Consider the following 20,118-nt stretch of genomic DNA (forward strand, 5'->3'; position numbering starts at 1 on the left):
TATATATATATATATATATATATATATATATATATATATATATATATATATATATATATATATAAAACTTCCAATATCCTTTTTTTTACTATAATCAGTTTAATAATTTGAACAGAATTTAAACAGCATAAGAATTCCACGTTAATAAGCCATTTTTATTGAGGCTCACACAGAAGACATTTTACAATGACACAAAATTCTGATGGGTATTGAATAATAAAATGATTCTAATAATTCAAATCTAAGTAACATCAAATTCTAAATTTACTGCTAAAGCTACGTGAAACTTTATCACCCAAAAATTATCCCGAAAAAAAATTTATATGATCTGATCTTGAAGTGATTCAACAATTAATTTCGCTACGCTCACCCTGAAAATAATTATCCTGGAAAGCACCCTAAAATGACATTTGTCTGCTGATCTCAGCTAAAAGAATTACCTAGAAAGAAGTTCACTGAGATTTTCAGGCCTGTTTCTTTCTAAAATTGAATTTACTTTAATCTTTACAAAAAGGAAAAAAGAGACAATCATATCGCAAAAACAATTTCACAAGAACAGTCTAATTAAAAAATGCTTTAAATAATAATGACACGAGCAACTATTGAGGAGGGAAATAAGCCGTAAAATTTTGAAATGTAAAATGGAACTTTAATATTGATGATAAACGCATCCCATTTATGGGCTTTCAAAAATTTCGGACAAAATTCAACAAAAACTACATGCAAATACTAAAATTCCTAAATATCTTACCTTGACTTCCTGAAATAGGATTGACCGATTAAGCAGAAGGAATTCTTTTTTAACATCAATTTTCATTGAGGAACAGAACAGAGAAGATGAGAAAGGAAGTTCATATTATCACAATTAAATAAATAAATGAATAAACAAATAAAAAAAAAAGAAAAAAAAGAAAACACTACCTATTCACGCAACAATGCGTGAAGAAAAATCTAAAAAAGGGAAATTCTATGAAAAAGTACAGAAAAAAGAACCCTAATAGGGTTAATACGGGAAATACAAGGAGATCTGAGCAAACAACAAAAAATATATTGCAGAGAAACGTTCTACCACTTTTTACGGATAAAGAGATCTCAGAAATGGAGTGAAAGCGAAATAAAAACGGAAAGGAAAATAAAACGAATTATTCGTTTCTCATTTATTTTACTATTAAAGCACCATAGAAAAATGTAACGCGATTTCCATTCTCTATCCCGAAATTTCAGATACACAAAAAAAAAAAAAAAAACCATGAAAAAATTTAGAAATATATCTAGTATCACCAATCATGGTCAGACACTAGAGGTACTTTTTATATATTGCTTTTCTTTTTTTTTACCTTTTTTGAACTAACATAAAGGAGGTGACATATACAAATATATATGGCCAAAGTAAACAGAATTTTTTTCTTTTTTCTTTTATAATATAAACTAAATTTTATAGTACAATGACCTCAATGGCACTAAAAAGATAAATAAAAAAAAAAAGAAAAAACTTAAATCATTTTAATAATCGTAAGAGAGAATCATAACATCACATAAACTAATTTATTGCTAAACAACGAAATTTAAAGCGAAAAAAACTCAAAAAATGAAAAAACGTAATGCTCCATGCTGTAAATTTTCAAAAAAAAAAAAAAAAGCATAAAAAGAAAAAAGTATTTCGCATGTTATTAATTAACTCAGAGATGAATTTTCCTTGTTAAAAATAAATATTAAAAGAAAAACCGCTGGTTAAAACAACAGTTAGTAAAAGCCATTTCTGTTTAAGAAAACCCTCGGTCCTTCCGGAATATCCTCATTCAAAAAAGAGCAAAAAGAAAAACAAAGATAGATTAGTTTAATACCTCCCTATCCTGCAGCCATTTTTATTATACCATCAATTTGTTTTCTTAAAATGTTCCAGTTGGTATCATACTATCAAAGTCATTTCGATGCAGTATTATTATTTTTTTCGTAAATTAGCTTATTAATTAATTGTTCTATTCCTCAAGAGACCGAAGCACTTTCCATATGTCACATATTTTCATAATGTATACGCAAATATATTTACAAATAAATATGCATACTTAACGGAGACATAGACATTAAACAGAAAGTGAATAAAGCAGCAACTGGTGACAACATAAAAAAATAATCATTTCAGCGAAAGTAGTCTACGATAAAATAAAAATCCTCCAATGCTGGGCAATTTCAAGTCATGAAAATAAAGGAAAAAGTTCGAAGAAAAAAGGTTAATATTTAAACATGAGCAATTGAAACTGGAATATCCAGTGAGTTACTTTTACCAATCCTCGAACCACTGGATGGTCGCCATCGCTGTACCAATGGTACCTTCTCCAGTTGAGTGGTGGCTAAAGATGCTGTAGGTGGTGCTGCAGTCATCTGTTGATTACTAAGTATCACAGCATTTGAAGCCAGTTCATGGTCATTCTCCGTTGTTGTTGGCGTTGTTGTCGCCATTGTTGATGGTACTGTTAATGCAATGTTATGTTCAGTGGAATTATCGAGTTTGTTTGGTGTTGGTCGATTTGATGATAGTGTGTTGGACTGTTGTGAATGATAAGAGGAGTACGGTTGTGAAGCATTGGTATGTTGCATTAATTTCACTAATGCAACACGTGTTTGGCTTGGTAATGGTCCGACACACGAGGCGGCACGTGGAACATTAATTCCGGATAATGATAAGTAGGACCATCCAGCACCAACTACACCGCGCATCGAGTTACAGGATTGCGTACTGGCAATAGAACGCTTCTCCTCGAACTCGTCCAGCGATAATCGAAATGCTTTCACAACGCGAAGCTGCAGAAAAGAAAAGCATTTTGCAAAAGAAAAAGGAAAGAAAGAACAAATAAAGGGAACAGATAAATAAAGAATTAGACGGTTCTAAAACCGATTAAGAAAGCAAAAGTCATCTCAACAAATGATCCGATCAATTAAATTATATAAAAAAAAAACCATTAGCAGTAAGTCATCATATCAATGACAACATCGTTCTCTTATCCAAATTTTTACATCTAATCCGTTATTAAACAACCAGTTCAGAAAATGATTTAAATTCAGAGCTGCTCTTTGACTGTATGATCTTGAGATTCGTCAAGTTCGCTAATCATGCAGAAGACCAGCAAATAATCATTATACAAATTTTGGTCATAATCTCCAAATAAAAACGCTTTAACAGGAAGAAAGTTGATTGGAAATAAAAATCAATAAGAAATCTATAATTTTAATAACTTATGCATCAATAAAAGACAAATATTTATTATGATAAACAGCTAAATTAGTTATGCATCTGATATCGTTCCTTCCATTATGACCAAATGATGATCAACAATAATGGTGAGACAATATGAGATAGAACCCTCCCAAAACGTTTAATGTACAAAGGAAAAGAGTTGTCATTGATCAATGGCTTGCTGATTCGAAGCAATTCATTTCTGATAGATAAGTATAACAGAACAGAAAAAAATTATTGTGTTATCATTGATTACCTAACGATAAATCTCCCATTATCACTCTGTTATCAACAAAATCGACAGTTGGCTAAAAAGTGATGCAATCATCAATTATTCCTTATCGACTTACTAGGGACTAAAATAATCATGCAATATTTAGCATATGTTACGGGTGCACAACAAACGCTTCACACTGATTGTCATTTAATGCATTCTATTATCAAAATTTTAATAACTCGTAATACCCACAATCACAACTTTTTAAATTTTGATTCAAAAACAAAGACATTATCTAGGTGAAAAGTTGAGAAATTAAAGCACAATATTTGGTATTATGAACTAGAAAATTATTAGAAAAAAGGGAAAGCAGAATGCTTCAAAATCAACATGCAGCAGGAGTAGCAATATTGAGAGGGTGGTAAAAATAACACACAAAAATCAAGATAAAATATATTCAACTGAGAATTTTCGAAATTAAAAAAAGCATGCTTTTAGAAAAAGGACATGCCACTACCTCTTATAAAAAACATTTCATAAACATTTCCACGCAATCCATGGAATCTGTTATCGATATCATCCGACATCCAATAGGGAAAAATAAGATAAAATAAAAATCAAATAAAAAACCTGTTTTCAAATTACAATCACAAAACAATAAAAAAGTGTAGCCCTGCAATTTTGCCGATGTGGAATGCAGCAAATTGAAAGGCACCATTGCTAAAAAATATCGACTCCAAACTGTCCAAATTTTTCAGGAATTTATCCTGAAGCATTCACAGCTAAATCATTATTTTTCTCCATCTCTAAAACATAACTCGAGGAGAAAAAAATGAAGTAGAATGCGACAGATTGAACATATTAAAATACCTGACTCAGGTAAATAACACAAATACTTTAGCGTAATAAAAAATTAGGATGGCTAATCATAGTGATGACAATAGATTTCCTTAGAGTTTTTGGAGAATATATAACCTAAATATTTAGCTAGGTGAGGAATCGTCATAATATATGGTAAATAATGAGATATCTTATGAATATATTCAATCAAATAAAGCAGTAGAAAGCATTTAAAGCTCATTAACTGAACTAAACATGCTGTTGATGAGATAAAGAAAAATATAAATTTCAAAAAGTAGCAAGAGAATTCAAAATTCATTGTACAGGTAGTTGATAATCATTATTTAGATCATCAATGAAAATAACAGTAACCATAAAAATTGCACATATTTTTCCTTCATTTAATGATTTCTATTTAAGCTAAAAAATGTAACTAAATTTAGCTATATTTTTCTCCTTTGCAAATTATTTGATCTTTAAAAGTTTAATTGTTTTTACTTATCTGAAAATGGCTGATTTATTCCGAAAGTTTAAAAATATCCTACAATTAAAAGGCATACAAACTAGAATCCTTGAATATAGCTTGTATTACTGAGTGTAGAATAATATTTTAAAATGATGAAAAAGAGATATTTTAGCAGTAAAAAAAAAGTGATAGCAATTTCAAGACATTATTGAATGGAAGTGTAGTCAAAGACAAAGTTCGAAAAATAAACCCCCGAATTTGTCAACTTCACTAAGTTTATTCATAATAAATAATATAAAAAAGGAAATGCTATCAACGCAAAAGGCGAAGGGTAGAGCGAACAGTCTTTAATCAATATCCGCTTAATCTTTAACAGTATGGCAATTGATGGTATTTGTGACCACAGTGCTATTTTTGACTATGCTATTTCAGTTACAGCAAATATGTGCACCATTTTCCGATGAACCAGTCAGGGTAACCGAGTTGAGTTCTCTCTTCCGGATACTACTTGGCCAGTCAACCGTAGCATTCATTATCATAAGTGAAAAGGATAACAATGTCCTATTTCGCCTGCGATCGCGATACTGTAGTCAACGAACGTATCGTATCAACAGTTAATAGCACCTCTAAGAATAAAAAAAGGTGTATTCAAAAAATCTTTAGTTTTATTAATTTTTCATCGTATATCGCTCAATATCCCCATACAGTAATATATCGTTATTCAAAAAGTGAGTTCTACCCTTCTCTGTGAACGCCAGTAGTCCTACTTCTTGATCAGTCTTCGAATTATCTCAAGTCAAAAGAAAAAAAAAAAACTTCATTTGATGATCTGCTGCATTATCACATCGACTATTTTGAAAAATCACTCTTTTAGTGTGCAGAGAAAAGACAACAAACAAATTAGGAACAATTTACGGAATGGGAAATATTGTCAAACAATAAAAACAACAAACAAATGATCTGGTAACTATCAAAAACAGTAAAAAAATAAAAAAAACATTTTAAACAAACGAAAGAAAAAGACCGAACAATAAATGTTCACATTGGTAAAAATCTCTAGGACAAAAAAAAGGCAAGACCGATATGAATATTAGCTTAAATGATCGATGTAGTACCATCATAAGTCCACAAAATTTTAGTAAAAAAAAAAAAAGTAAAAGTACACAAGAACAACTGCTGGGAACAACACTAATTTCACTCATTTCAGAAATAATGCTCCCAAAATATAGCGGCTTCCCGGTCGTTCCAATTTAACAGTAATCCGGAAGAAAATCCGGAAAAAAACTTTTTTAACCGAAACAAAACAGTTATGAAGCATTAAGAAATAAATTCGAAAACAAATAGTCACGAAAAGTTCTCGCAGTCTCTGAGGATGAGGAGAGCAGTTACCACAATCAATACGTAGTCTCTTCTAGTTTGTCTTGATTTGTATCAACTAATCTCCCTTTGCTAACGTATCTTTCGAAGAAACGTGAAACTTTCAAATATTTTAATTAAGAAACGCTGAATAACACATTCACCCAGTATTGCAGACTGGGACAAGAAAAAAGACGTACACACACATAAATAAAAAAACCTATATAAGTAAACCCACCAGATACCAGATTAATGTCCAGGTTGCAACAAAATTACCTGTGTTTGAAGTCGTGTCAATCCTCTGATCCATAGAATTTGTCCAGAACGTTTCTCATGTGTTGCAGGGTCTTCATATTCGCCACTTAAGATATTTTCTGTTGATGTCACATCACCACCACCTATTGCCATATTTTTCGGCAAACCAGAAGTTGGTATTGTTGTTACTACCTAAATCTTACGAAATCTCGAAGTTTTAGGGCACAAATGAACTAGGAGAAAAGGAAAATGACCAGGAAATCATTCTTTTTTTTTCTTTAATTCATCATTTTGACATCGAAATAGACAGAAATAGTCTGTTAGTTCCGCATTTTCTCTAAACTTACCTTCCTTTTTCTTTTTCCTCCCTCCGACCAGTGTCTGCATTAAATATTCAAGAGATGTCCCTCTAATACCACTCACTAACTATTGAAATACAATCTCTGGACTGTTAATAACTGATCACATGGTACGAACAATTACTATTTGTAAGAATGTAAGTTATTTTTTCCATAGATTGCGAAAATGTCATAGGAAAACATTACTACCGTGCAACCACTATCGACTCAGCTAATTCAAAATGCAAATGAAAACTGAAAAAGAAAAGCAAATTACTTGGCCCCATAATAGCACACCAACGCCGAATGCTAAGCACCATAACCACTGTTCCAAATTTAATGCAGCTGTTGAAAACCAACGTCCGCCAAATTGCACAATAAATATTTGTGCAATCATTGTAGCAATCCAAATAATATAATAGATGGGATTTGAAAACAAGCCCTAGAATGGCAAAACCCTCGAAAATGCTAATAATCACAACAAAATAATTAAGTGGTATTTAAACTGAGTGCACAGATAAGTCTAACGTAATGATTACAGTAGGAACCATGTACTCTAGGTCAAATGTAACTAATTTTGTCTGTTCTATTCATCCGTAACTCATTTTATAGTATGACAATTTTCAGGTCACTATATATTCATCAGAATGGTACTGCACTGATATAATGAAACTTGATTATGCAAGCTAACTAGCGCAATCATAATTTGTTAAATGATGTTTTTAAGATAAAAGAATTTCTCGCTTTGAAGTCACACAGCAGTCAGGAATTTTATTCGAGAATTGTTGCTGAGGTAGGGCTTGACGTAAAGTCGTTCACTTGTAATTTAATGAAAAGATAGCAAAATATGAACTGTGAAAATATTCCTTTCGCCATGAATTTTCCGTGCATTGATTTCATTGAAAAGTGTCATCATAACAAAGGTGTTGAAAACAATAGTAAAATGTTCGGTCGGAGGTGAGTGCAAAGGTGCCCACCTGCCACTCTCAATTTCGAAAAAACGTTCTCCTGAAAAATACTATTAAGAGAAGCACAAGGATATGAAACAAAAAAACTCGACTACTATTGAATCTTCCTCTTTGCCTTTCTCTCTCCCGCCAACATTCCCATTATCAATAAATGTTTTAGAATCAGACACAGAGATTCAAAAACAAAAACGCTAGAATATAGTTTGTTAAGAGAACTATAATAACTTCCCAAAAGAAAGAAAAGCTCCAAATAATTAAATGAACAAGCACATGACAAAATACAGTTCCTTATTCGAATAAAAATTTAGGAAAGTTATGAAGTAAGATTAAGACAACGATGAATTAAGATTACCATTACCTGCAAAAATGAGGCCGAACAGGATGATTAACTGATAAAATGCATGACCTAAGATATTCTTGCTCATTGTACGGGATATGAGAGGACTGGTGCGTCCATATGGCTTTCGTTTTAACAGATCTTCCGTTGGCATTTCGGTGGCTAAAGCTAATGATGCTAGAGTATCCATGATAAGATTTACCCAAAGCATCTGTACTGCCTAAAAAATTAAGAATTATACTATGCACGATGCATGTACCTATCCTGATGACAAGCTGTATGTATGAGAAAAAATATAAGACTTTTACGGACAAAAAATTAAAACACAAACTTTTAATGGAGTATCTTGAATGGCACATGCACCAACGAATGCAACAACAACAGCGACCACGTTCACAGTAAGCTGGAACTGCAAAAATTTCGCTATTGAATCGTAAACATTCCGTCCCCACATAACTGCCTGAAAAAATTGAAGGTTTATCTATTTATCTTAAATCGGAATTATTTCCATTTAAAAACATCAGATTGTTGGTACAGCCTATACATATCAAATCTGATCTGAATTATACTTTTTTGACTTCCTTTTTAACGATGGTATCTCTACTTGAGTCGCCTAATTCTTCATTGTACCAAGACGAGATTTGTGTCTTCATGGTGACACAAATGTTTCACACAATTGGACACAGTCTTTCCGAAGAAGACTCACGGTATTACTGCCTAACATTTACTTTAATCCCTTAATTGGTAAATCCGTCAGAAGATCCAACCACCACAGCAACATAAAAAGGGAACATCTCAGTATACTCTGGCAAATAAGCTACATCGTAATAAAATTCTTCCGTGGAATTAAATCCAAAAACCTTATCCTAAATCATTTTCCAGTGAGCATTAATTAATATTATGCAAATTTGCAAGCATGAAAAAAAATCCTTTTCCCGAATAAAACACGTAAAAATGAAAGGAAGCTAAAATACACCACTGTTAATATGCACCTTGACAATGGAAGTGAAGTTATCATCTGTCAATATAATATCGGATGCTTCCTTCGCGACATCTGTACCAGCGATACCCATAGCAAAGCCAACATCTGCCTTTTTCAGTGCTGGTCCATCATTTGTGCCATCTCCCGTTACAGCTACCACTTCCCTGCAATCACTTTGATGAATTTTAAATCATGTCTAAAATTAGTCGGAACTCTGAATTGTATGTGTTGTTACTCAACTTGATTTATATTTATAAATGTATCAACTTACCTACTATCCGTAATGCGACTATCAATAATGCCCTTAACGAGTGTGTATTTGTCGGATGGCTGCGCTCGAGCAAGAACACGTAATTTAGGCCATATTGTGTCCAACTTCTCTTGTGATACTTCGCCTTTTTCATTTCGAATTCGTGCATTGAAATCTTTGCCTTCCAAAGCGATGAAATCTTCACCAGGACGTAAAATTCCACAATTTGTAGCAATTGATCGAGCAGTATTGATGTTATCGCCTGTCACCATGCGTACAGTTATGCCAGCACGTTGACATTTCGCTATTGCCTCCGGCACTTCTATAATGTAAATCACAACAGATACAAGTACCACTGATTAAGAAAGGATGAATATCGGATTAGCACGGATATCCCAAACTTGGCTACTTGCAAAACAATTAATATTAGTCAAATCCTAAGGGAATCAGTCATGCCACTACAAATAATATATATAATCAATGTTCAAAGGTAAAGCAAACCTGGTCTGACTGGATCTTGAATTCCTACAATAGCTATGGCAGTCAAATCATTGATAACAGCATCTTCATTGTCCCAGTCAATTTCTTTTGTAGCATGAATCTGAAATCATTAGTGACTGAACACGTAAGATATATCACAATTAGAAATAAACCTTCTGGTCCTACTTCAGATAAGTTTGACATTATGTATGGAGAATAACAAAATGCACCTGATTTTCTTGTATGTTATCACTTCTTGTAACATAATCTTTGTATGCAAGACATATGGTACGTAAACCGTCTGAAGCCATTGGCTCAATAACATTACTGACAAGACGATCACAGTCTTTCTGTGAAAATTTTTTCGGAGTGCCATCTTTAGCGATAAACCATCTACATCTGGAAAAAGCAATTTCATTAACCAGTAAATTATTCTTCATTAAAATGCACTTGGTCTTGTTGATGATAATGAGCAACCTTGTAATGAATCATCAGTCAACAATTAAGTAACCGTCAAAATTGAAATGACAAGTTTAAATACTAAAGAAATCTATCAGATTTCAATTACTTGTCAAAGCTTTTACCATGACTAACACGAATGAATGTTCCTTGTTTAGCTAATAAATTAAAACAAACTTCTTCAAAATTATTTCAGATGCTCCTTTACTGAATACCCGATAACCAGTAAGAAGGTTGCCATCCCTCAATTCGATAACAGTAGACATTGATTTACGAACAGAATTGAATGTATAAACCTGCAAACAACATGAATTTGAAATCATCATGAAGTATATATCTTCAACAAGGACGCTAGCAAATCTACCGGAAAAAAATGATAAAATTTGTTGAAAAGACCGTTATTTCAACTAATAATCCTGAAAACCAGATTTTGCTAAATATCCATACATGGATGAGAATTTTATAAATTTGAAAAAATTACTTGTATTTGGATAAGAAAGTTTAAACGTAACAAATTGTGTCGAACATTTTTAGTAGGAACGCATTTAATAACTTACTTTGAAAATCTTCTCTTCAGGATATTTGTCTCGAATTGCTTGATAGCTTTGTCCTAATGCAAGGACAAATCCCAGAAGACCGCATTCAGTTTTATTACCTAATTGTGTGAGTTGTTCACCGGGATTTTTTGCAGGTACAACCTAAAAAAAAGCACTACAGTAAATCCAAAATAAAAAGTGATGCAATTGAACAACCCTTTAACCTCATTATTTTAACTTTTGACCCTTAAACCGACAATAACAAGACAGGAAAAGGCTCCCTTTTTTTTTTGAATGTTCTAGAAAAACATCCAGAAATTCTTTGCAGAAGTCTCTTACTGATCGTTAAAAAGAGAAAAATGGAAAGAAACGAACAATATGCTTGTGTGAAACAAGATACCTGAGATGCATAACTACTGTTGATCGATATTAAATTTACTAATAAATCTCGTGTTTCCTTATTCAATGACTCGAACTTTGGTGTCTCCTTATAATGAATTTCTGAAACACTGGTACCTTACTCATAAGTCTGCGAAATTACCAGCAATTAGAGTTTAATTGAGGGACATAGGTAAGGCACGGTTCAGAGAATTTAAATCAACAAGAACCCATCATGTTGTTAACTTGTAACGATTGGACAGAAACATTCTAATCCGCAGATGGATTAAAACAATTAGTTGCATTTTTCAAAGGACTGCATGTAGCTAAAATTGATGCAAAAAAATGAAATAAAACAGAAAAAATAGCACTGCTAAGAAAAATGTTGCAGTAACTGAACAGTTACAATGATCTCATTGATCATATCTTATGTTTTCAAGTACTTTGATTCGACTCAACCTTCTCAATCACTTACCGTTGATGTAGCTTTGCACAACGGTCATTCGATTAGTTGTTAAGGTACCCGTCTTGTCTGAGCATATGCTTGTTGCATTACCCATTGTTTCACAAGCATCCAAATGGCGAACAAGATTATTATCCAACATCATCTGGGATAAAATGAACGTCACTCTCTTTTGTTTGTATTTAGTAATCCGAATAATTTAGTGCTTACGGTAAGCTGCATTCCAATTCAAGTAATAACTCCCAAACATTGCGAGATATTACCTTTTTGACAGAATATGCGAGAGAAAGAGTGACAGCAAGAGGAAGGCCTTCTGGAACGGCAACAACAAGAACAGTTACGCCAATAATCAAGAAATTAATGAAATGCTGGAAGTCTGCCAAACTAAATGCCTTCTCCTCAATCATGTAACGACTAATGCAAAACCGTGTAACAAGAATGAGAACAGTACAGCCAGCCACAAACGATCCTGAAAATTAAGCAGAAAACTGTTATGCCCAAAATCATATTCCTCAAGTTCAAATCAAATATAAACATTACTTTATACTTTCAGACACTTTACTGAGTTAAGATTTTTATCTTGCATAAATTATTAATGAAAGTAACAAAACCACACCTGCGTAACCGATTTGAATGGCGAGACGTGTGAGTTTAGCTTGTAAAACGGACCGTTCTTTTTTGCTTTCAACTTCATCTTTTATAGCCTCATTACCCAAATCACCATTACTTCCCTCTGTTAAACCGCTTGCCTTCACATCTGAAAATGAAAACCACTTTATACTTTGAAAGGAAAAAATCAATCACAGCGCTTGGTTCTGTTAGCATTAATCTGATGAAAAAATGATTTCAAACTTAAAATGCAAAAGTAATATTAGGGAAGGATTCTTCCTCTAACTTTAGCACTCAAGCATTGAAAATCGTAAATTAGGTAGATGAAAAATGGTAGTAAGATATGTCCTCTTTCATTTGCCTCATTTTTTTTTGTCTTAACCTCCTTTCGTACCTTCTAGTTCTTTCCTTCATTCAGTAAGCTAGAAACTATCCCAATTGACATAAATTCTGGGCCTAGATTTTAGTAGTGGGGCAAGAAAAATTTCGTCAAAAACAATTGCTGGAATGAGCACTCAATTTTCTGCAGTTTTTATGGCAGCAGGTGAAATAGCTTTTATTTTCAAAAAAACTTTCCGATATTATGTGAACTAAACCGTATTCCAGTAAACGAATAATTCTGCATATAATTTTTGGAAAAATTCATAAAATAACGTTGTATTGTTCATGTGTCATCAAAAATTATATGAAATTGAAGAATAAATAATCAATGATGATGTGCAGAAATATAAAAAAATGATTTCATGCAAAACAACCACCAACAGCCGTCAAAACTCTGTTTCTCACAAAATTCATTTCTAATCTACGAATCTGAAAAAATGTGCAGCAAAAAAAAGGAAAAAAAACCGTAACTAATGAAGGCGTACTAAAACACTCGCGTGCATGCGTTTTGCTCGCGTTATTTCAAGTGCTAATCAATGAACAAAGGTAATCCTACAAAATAACTACAAGAAGTTCAACTTTTTTCTCCGGAGATTTTTTTTCGAAAGAATTTCAAGCAAACTGACGTATTTCCGTAATGCATTAATCTGATCGTACCACTACTTCATGAATTACACTGTGCTATCTAATCTCACTATAGACTGAAGATTGGAAAAATTACAAGTAACAGATATATGCATAAGAAATGACTCAACAAACAGTGTTGGTGGTATAAGTTCACCTAACTATAAGATCAACTAACTAACTAGTCAGTCATTAAATGCTGCACCTTTTAAAGAGAACTTACGCTGTCATCAAAATTACTCGATCATCAATTCCAGTAATCAAAACAAACTACATCATGATGCATTAGTTTTTTGCTGCTGAAATTAGGTATGATTTTAAAAAAAAAGAGGCATTTCTAAACTCACGATCAGTCAGAAGAGCTTGTGCAGTTCCGTCTTCAACTCCCGCACTTGCTACTGCATCGCCTGAAATTTCAAACACTGCTACACGAAAAGGTTAGCATCAAATAATAATGGAGTAAAAAGCCTGCGTAAGCAACAATATTGAAACGACATTTTTCCACTCGCATTCGCTTCCCATCGGAGATAATTTTAGATATAACTGAAACAAAAAACTTCTCACCACTTCCTTATTCATGCCAAAAAAAAAAGTGAAAATTAAAAAAAAAAAACAATATACAGAAACATTTACCTGCCCGTGAAAGAATATAACAAAAACAAAAAAGAGGTCCAAATCATTCACAAAAATCCAAGTCATTCAAGCCATGGTTAGAAAAGAAAATCAATGAAATTATAATAGTAAGCGTGCGTACTCGCATATGCATTTATGTTTGAGTTTGTGTTTGTATGTCTGTGTTCAACGGGAAAGCTTGAAATGCAAATGACGGGAAAAAATTGAGAGTTTGTTGAATCACCAAAATCATTACATGTATCCGATCACTCAATGCAGCACGCATGATGGGGTTCCGCATGTCAGATACGGTTTTATAGTTTCATTAGAAAAAAAAAAAGTTCTACATATTAGTCATTAAATTCCATTTTATCCCGCTCATTGTGAAGAATCTTACTGCTGTTCCTATCAAAACTTTATGTTTTTATAGTCATGAAATGCATCATATGATGAACAGGTGAGTGAATTAATGAAATGATATTGTTAGTGATATATACATAATTGTGGTTAATTCCAAAGAGTGTGAGCGGTGCATAAAAATTCCTACAGAGCTAATAATATTTCATCCTAAAAATTGTCTGATGAATATCTTTGATTTTCGTCAAGAAAGTATTTACTAAATAAGTGAAATGTATCATCCAAGATGCAGTCAAATGCACACCACAGTGCACTTTTTACTGAACAAATTGGGAGCATTTTTCATACCAAGGAAGCGATATTCATTTTTACAAGGCAATCAAAAAATCTGTCTTATATGCCTGGCGAAAGTGAGAGGCTACGTCATCTGCTGCCTATTCACTAATCAAATCATCAGGAACAAAAAGAAATTGCTTTATTTTATAAATAAAAAAACACTCGGCTATGGTGCATGTCATCTTATTTGCCGTGCTTGGTTCTCAGAGAATCCTGAAGAACGAACAGAAAAATAATTTACAAAGACAGGTATGCTGCACGTACATTTCTTATGCATGAGCTAATTCAAAAAACCAGAAGAAAATACATACTATATGTTCGAAATACTACTTTTCCCCTTATATCCTTTCAGAAAGGTGTTTTGTAGAATGCCAATAAAGGAAAATAACATGCTTAATGGTACTGAAGTCTTACCAGACGCTTTGCTCTTTCGACGTGCCCGACGCTCTGAAGAAGGATATTAGATAAAATAGTAATAAAGATATTACTATTCTAATTTTGTGTGCAGTGTGTAAAATAAGTAGTATGAGTTAGAAGAAAAATGAAAGCATTTTTTCCATTTTCAAAGAAATGGGAGTTACGCATCCAATTATTCATTATGAGTAACTGTTATGATTAATTAATAAAAATGACATAACTATAATAATAACAATGTTTCCTTGAACTAGACGAAAATAAGCTGATAACGACAAAGAGCAAGGAAAAGTGAAGAACGTGTAATACTAATGAGGCAGTCCGCTAATGTCAAAGCACGGGAAAAACGATACGTGTAATCCACGGTACCAATACCCTTACCACAACGTTTGATACCGATTGGCATCAATGAAAATAAGCTAATAGCTAGGGTTAAAATATAATATAACGCTAACATGCATACTAATTTCCTTCTAACTTCCATTTCTATCATTAAAACGACTAATTCTTGCAAAAATACAACTAAATATTTCTCGCTAATAAATTAGCAAGATTACTTACCTTCACGCTTCGCAGCTTTACGTTCTTCTTCCACGACATCTTTGGCTGCACCAAGAAGAGTCATGATGATTCCTGTCTGCGAGTTAACACCCACTGCCGTAACAACCATTTTTCCACTTCCCTCCATCACATGCGTACCTGTACAAACAAGAGCAGAATGAAAGTATGAAAATAGTTCGTTATTGTTCGCACTAAATCTTTCAATAATTGCTATTCATCCTATTTATTGACAAAAATGTAGTTGAAATAGAGCTGATTCTGAATGGATAAAACTGCTAGGAAAGAGAGAGAGAAATATCTGTACCAGGTTGTGTTAAAGACTGATAACAATAAAGTGAAAAGCGAGCAATCATAGTGATCAGTAAAAATTATACCAGACAGAAGCATGGGATCCAATTCAGGACTTTTACGAATCTGGTCCGATTCACCCGTTAATGAGGACTCGTCAATCTTTAAATCGTTACTCTGCACAAGGATGCCATCGGCAGGAAGTAAATCGCCTTAAATAATAATATAATTATTGTTTCTAAGAAAATTTTGAGGAATTGAAATAACTGTCGTAACCAGCGCTGAAACTATGACGAAGCTTCCCGTTCATCTGATCACATCTAAAGATATCTGGAGGTTTGAAAGCATTTTTAAATCAAACAAGTGAGAAGCGGAACAAAAAGACAGTTTAACGGTACATATACTTTTCATTTAAAATGTCTAGGTCGCATTTCATGTCAACATGCGTTTTAGTTATTAAATTTACTTAGAACAACATAAAAATAACAAAAATTTATTTTCAAAGCCTTCGTCACATGAAACTCACGTATTTCAGTGGATACCTGAGCCTTAATCTCTTACATGGACAGATATTCAAACGTTTACCATATTTAATTTGAGCGATGTCTCCGACAACCAATTCATTAACGACGATTTGTATTTGATTCCCACCACGGATGACAGCAAATTTATGCTCAGTTTCTATTTTCGCTTGAAGGCCTGAAATTATGAATTCTAGTTTGAAAGCTTACTTCAAGACTGCCGCGGAAAACAAAGTAAAAGTGCTTAACTTTAATGCAACAATAAAAGACTTCAAAGAACTCAGAAAAAGTTTGAGAAAATGGTATTTTAATGTATTCCATGCAGAAATACTCATGTATAATAGAGATATGATGAAGACAGGATAGAAAAACACTATGTATAATTTACCTCTAAATTGACGCTCTTTCGTATAATCATTGAGAGCTGTTACGAGGACAACAACTACAACTGAAATTAAGATTGCAACTCCTTCGATCCAACCAGCTTCATGTTCCGAATCATCAGAGCCTGCTGAAATATATCAAGACATTATCACTTCAGTATGAACAAGAACTGTGTACAAAAATAAAAACGGCAAACTTTCATGAAAACATTACCTCCTAAACCATCATCGGGTGGCCGATAAAACGATAACGCAAGGGATACTATGGCGCTCACAAGCAGAATAATCAAAGTCACATCCTAAAATGAAAACAATTACATGAGTGCTTCATAGAACATTCACACCTATCTCTTTATTTGTGTCACGTTAATTTTCTATCTCCCAGTGAATTTCCTGAAACAACATATATATAACGAAGAATATCAACGAAGTCACCTGAAGCGCTTCCCAAACAAGCTGCAGAAACGATTTCGGCGGATGTGGCGGTATTTCGTTCGCACCAAATACTACTCGCCTCCTATCAAGTTCATCCTTATCCTGAGGCAGCCCATTATTTGGATCGGTCTTCAACTTCCTACATAATCCTTCGACACCGTCATATTCAGTATCCAATTTTTCTCGAGCTTCTGCCCCACGATATTCCATCAAAGTCCGCAGCTCGTCCACGGAGCAGCCGTATTCCCCGCGGCTGCCCATGGTTACACCTCCCTGTAGCAATAGCATTCAGGATTAAAATTTCACGAAAGAGCAAATTTACATAACCTCCTAACATTCATTCATTCATTCATTTGATGCAAAACTTATTTTATGCCCCTTCTTTCTCATTCTCCCTCCTCTCATTAAACACAATGGTATATCAAATAGATACCAAAAAAAAGAAAAACTTGGAGGACCTACTTTAAAAATTTAAGACAAACTACAAAATATTATGGTAGGTTACATGAAGAATCTTTTTTATCATGTTCAGTTCCATTTTTTTCTTCTAATTTTTTCCTAATTTCTACTTCTCCACTTTTTTCCTAAACTTTTAAAGTTTTGATTTTTTCTAATTTTTAATTTTTATAATAATTTATAAAAAAAATTTTTTTCTAATTTTTCCAATTTAGAAGGTTTTTTTCTTTTAAAACCTCTGGAAAACTAAGAGCACAAGGTAACCACCAAAGAGGATCACTGTTCGGGAGAAAAAAGTCGCTAGAAGTTTTATGTATTCCATTTCCTCCGATGATCCTTCTGAACTAAGCGCTTTAACCATCGTTAAAAATATGAAAAATGACTCCTTCTCAGATGTTTTATTCATTTGCTGGGAGGAAAGATTTTTCAAATAAACTAAAGAATACAATGAAATGTCACCATTTACATCTTAAACGAAATTATCACTTTTTTATAGTTTAATAATCCTTTACCTTCTACTAAGATGGAAGACACCTCGCACACCTGTACCAACTTCCCTGTGCCAATTTCGATTGAGTTTCGATTATGTCGTCCAGCTCTGTAAATATTACACCTATTCAGGAATCGTATAACACGAACAAATAAGACGAAGACATCAGTCATACGAAGATTCAAATCAGGTAATATTTCAAGTGAATCATCACTATACGAATTAATTTTATTGAGTAAGACTAGAGCATCAATAGAAAACATTAACCTTTGATGAATGAAAAATACCGCGTTATCCTAAATATGAACTGGAATTGTTTCCTTTTATTAGAAGTTTCGAAATCTAATATTTCGGCTGTTTTCAGTCTTAAAATTTAATACCTCATTTTTCTTCGTCTTTTGACATTTTCCCGAGGAAAAATCCTCACTATACCTACTTGTATGAATACTAATATGGAGGCAAATGTTAGCTTACGAAATTCATTTTTCCAAATTTTAAGGATATAGCAAAAGTAATTTACAACTACTCTGGAAATTATGGCTATTCACATGATGATAAAGTTACGACAAGTGACGAGAAATCAATGTGTACTGTTTGTCACCGATTTACTATCGAACTAAAAAGAAAGTAAAATAAACAACGAGCAGAATGAATCGTTTAGAGAGAGAGAGAAAAAAAAATAGCCACACAAATCGGCAAACCCGAAATTCGGACTGGAAACCTTATTATAATCAGGAAGAATAGAAAAGCATGAAACAGTAAATCAAGAAAGGAACAGTTATTGAAGAATTGAAGAGAGTAAACTGAAAGAGTCACTAGTAAAAGAATGAAAAAAAACTGAGAGCTACCAATAATGCATTTATCTGGTAAATTTTAGCCAGTATTTACGCTTCTCGAACAACAATATTAGCAAAATTTCACCAGGAAATTGATAACAAATCTATATCACTCATTATTTTTTATCATTCTAAATTTTGTCGCGCTTCTTCCTCATCAGTTGTCGCCACCTGGCGTAAGTCCATTTGTTTTGTTGCATACTGCCGCACCAAATGAAAAGCGCCAATTTAAAACTTTTTATTGAATAAAAACGTAACATTTGATATCTTAACTGTAATAAATAACGTTATTCTGTTAAATGACGATATTATTTGCTTAGAAGAATAAATATGTCATACAAATGCATATGGCGCTATTGTCCATGAACCAAATTACTGCAAATAGTTCCTTTTTTTTTTTTTTTCTTATTCAATCGTAAGGTGACAAACCACTTCAAATTTAGACATTAAATTTTTTTTCGAATTTTAATTAACAATTTGCAATGATCACTTCTGTTTACACTTCTCCACTGTCTACATATATTTTATTTCTCAAAAAAAAAAAAAAAAAAAAAAAGAAAACCGGAATGAAAGATTGGAAAAGTAGCAAAACAATAGCCGAATATATGACATACGTCAAATGAAAATGGCTTTTCCGGATGATCAGCGGGTCATAGAAGGTAGATATTTGGCAGATCGGAAACGGAATGAAGAGGAAAAGGAGGAATATAGAACGGAAGGGGGTGGGGGGATAGACCGTGAAACGTAATAGTGTTGAAGTTTGTGAAAACATATGGTGTTCGAAATGAGGGATGAAAGAAGGGAAAAGTGAGGTAAGGAAGAAGAGGAGAAAGAGGAGTAGGAGGAACAGAAAGAAGAGGAAGAGGAAGAAGAGGAGGAGGAGGAAGAGGAGGAGGAAGATGAAGAGGAGGAGAAGGAGGAGGAACAGAAGGAAGAAGAGAAAGGGTAAGGAGGAATTGGTGCTAAAAAGGTGAGAGGATTGAGATGAAGGAGAAATGGATGAGGTAAGATGGAGATAGTTTTTGAGGATGCAAGATTAAAGGCTGCAAAGTTAGCATGTTGAGGGAGGACAAGAGGAAGGATAGGATTGCACGAGCAAACTTGAGCATTAATACTCAACTGCAAATGCAAGGCATGCAACTGCAGACATACACACAGACACGCACATATGTACACACACACACACACACATACATACACAGACACTGACACACACACACAGACACTGGCACACACACACACACACACACACACA

General features: G+C 33.3%; 1 protein-coding gene across 1 annotated transcript in view; it reads right to left on the minus strand.

Moving 5' to 3' along the window:
• Positions 1–18,076, minus strand: part of LOAG_18578 (calcium ATPase) — a gene marked incomplete at its 3' end in the record, with an annotated part of 22,338 nt that extends 4,262 nt beyond the window's left edge. The window contains exons 1-23 of the mRNA XM_020451240.1: positions 18,050–18,076; positions 17,082–17,354; positions 16,861–16,945; positions 16,652–16,774; positions 16,328–16,441; positions 15,829–15,954; positions 15,455–15,592; positions 13,522–13,581; positions 12,177–12,317; positions 11,824–12,029; positions 11,573–11,705; positions 11,120–11,220; positions 10,741–10,881; positions 10,361–10,479; positions 9,955–10,123; positions 9,746–9,845; positions 9,266–9,566; positions 9,005–9,158; positions 8,344–8,472; positions 8,034–8,232; positions 7,561–7,715; positions 6,985–7,149; positions 6,391–6,561 (exon numbers count right to left, since the gene is read on the minus strand). Coding sequence (XP_020304994.1) covers positions 6,391–6,561; positions 6,985–7,149; positions 7,561–7,715; positions 8,034–8,232; positions 8,344–8,472; positions 9,005–9,158; positions 9,266–9,566; positions 9,746–9,845; positions 9,955–10,123; positions 10,361–10,479; positions 10,741–10,881; positions 11,120–11,220; positions 11,573–11,705; positions 11,824–12,029; positions 12,177–12,317; positions 13,522–13,581; positions 15,455–15,592; positions 15,829–15,954; positions 16,328–16,441; positions 16,652–16,774; positions 16,861–16,945; positions 17,082–17,342 — 3,291 coding nt within the window. The 5' untranslated portion in view covers positions 17,343–17,354; positions 18,050–18,076. The remainder of the gene's footprint in view (positions 1–6,390; positions 6,562–6,984; positions 7,150–7,560; positions 7,716–8,033; positions 8,233–8,343; positions 8,473–9,004; positions 9,159–9,265; positions 9,567–9,745; positions 9,846–9,954; positions 10,124–10,360; positions 10,480–10,740; positions 10,882–11,119; positions 11,221–11,572; positions 11,706–11,823; positions 12,030–12,176; positions 12,318–13,521; positions 13,582–15,454; positions 15,593–15,828; positions 15,955–16,327; positions 16,442–16,651; positions 16,775–16,860; positions 16,946–17,081; positions 17,355–18,049) is intronic.
• Positions 18,077–20,118: the final 2,042 nt, after the last annotated feature.

Source organism: Loa loa, assembly GCF_000183805.2.
Source record: "Loa loa unplaced genomic scaffold supercont3.376, whole genome shotgun sequence".
In the NCBI taxonomy this organism is placed as follows: Eukaryota; Metazoa; Nematoda; class Chromadorea; order Rhabditida; family Onchocercidae; genus Loa; species Loa loa.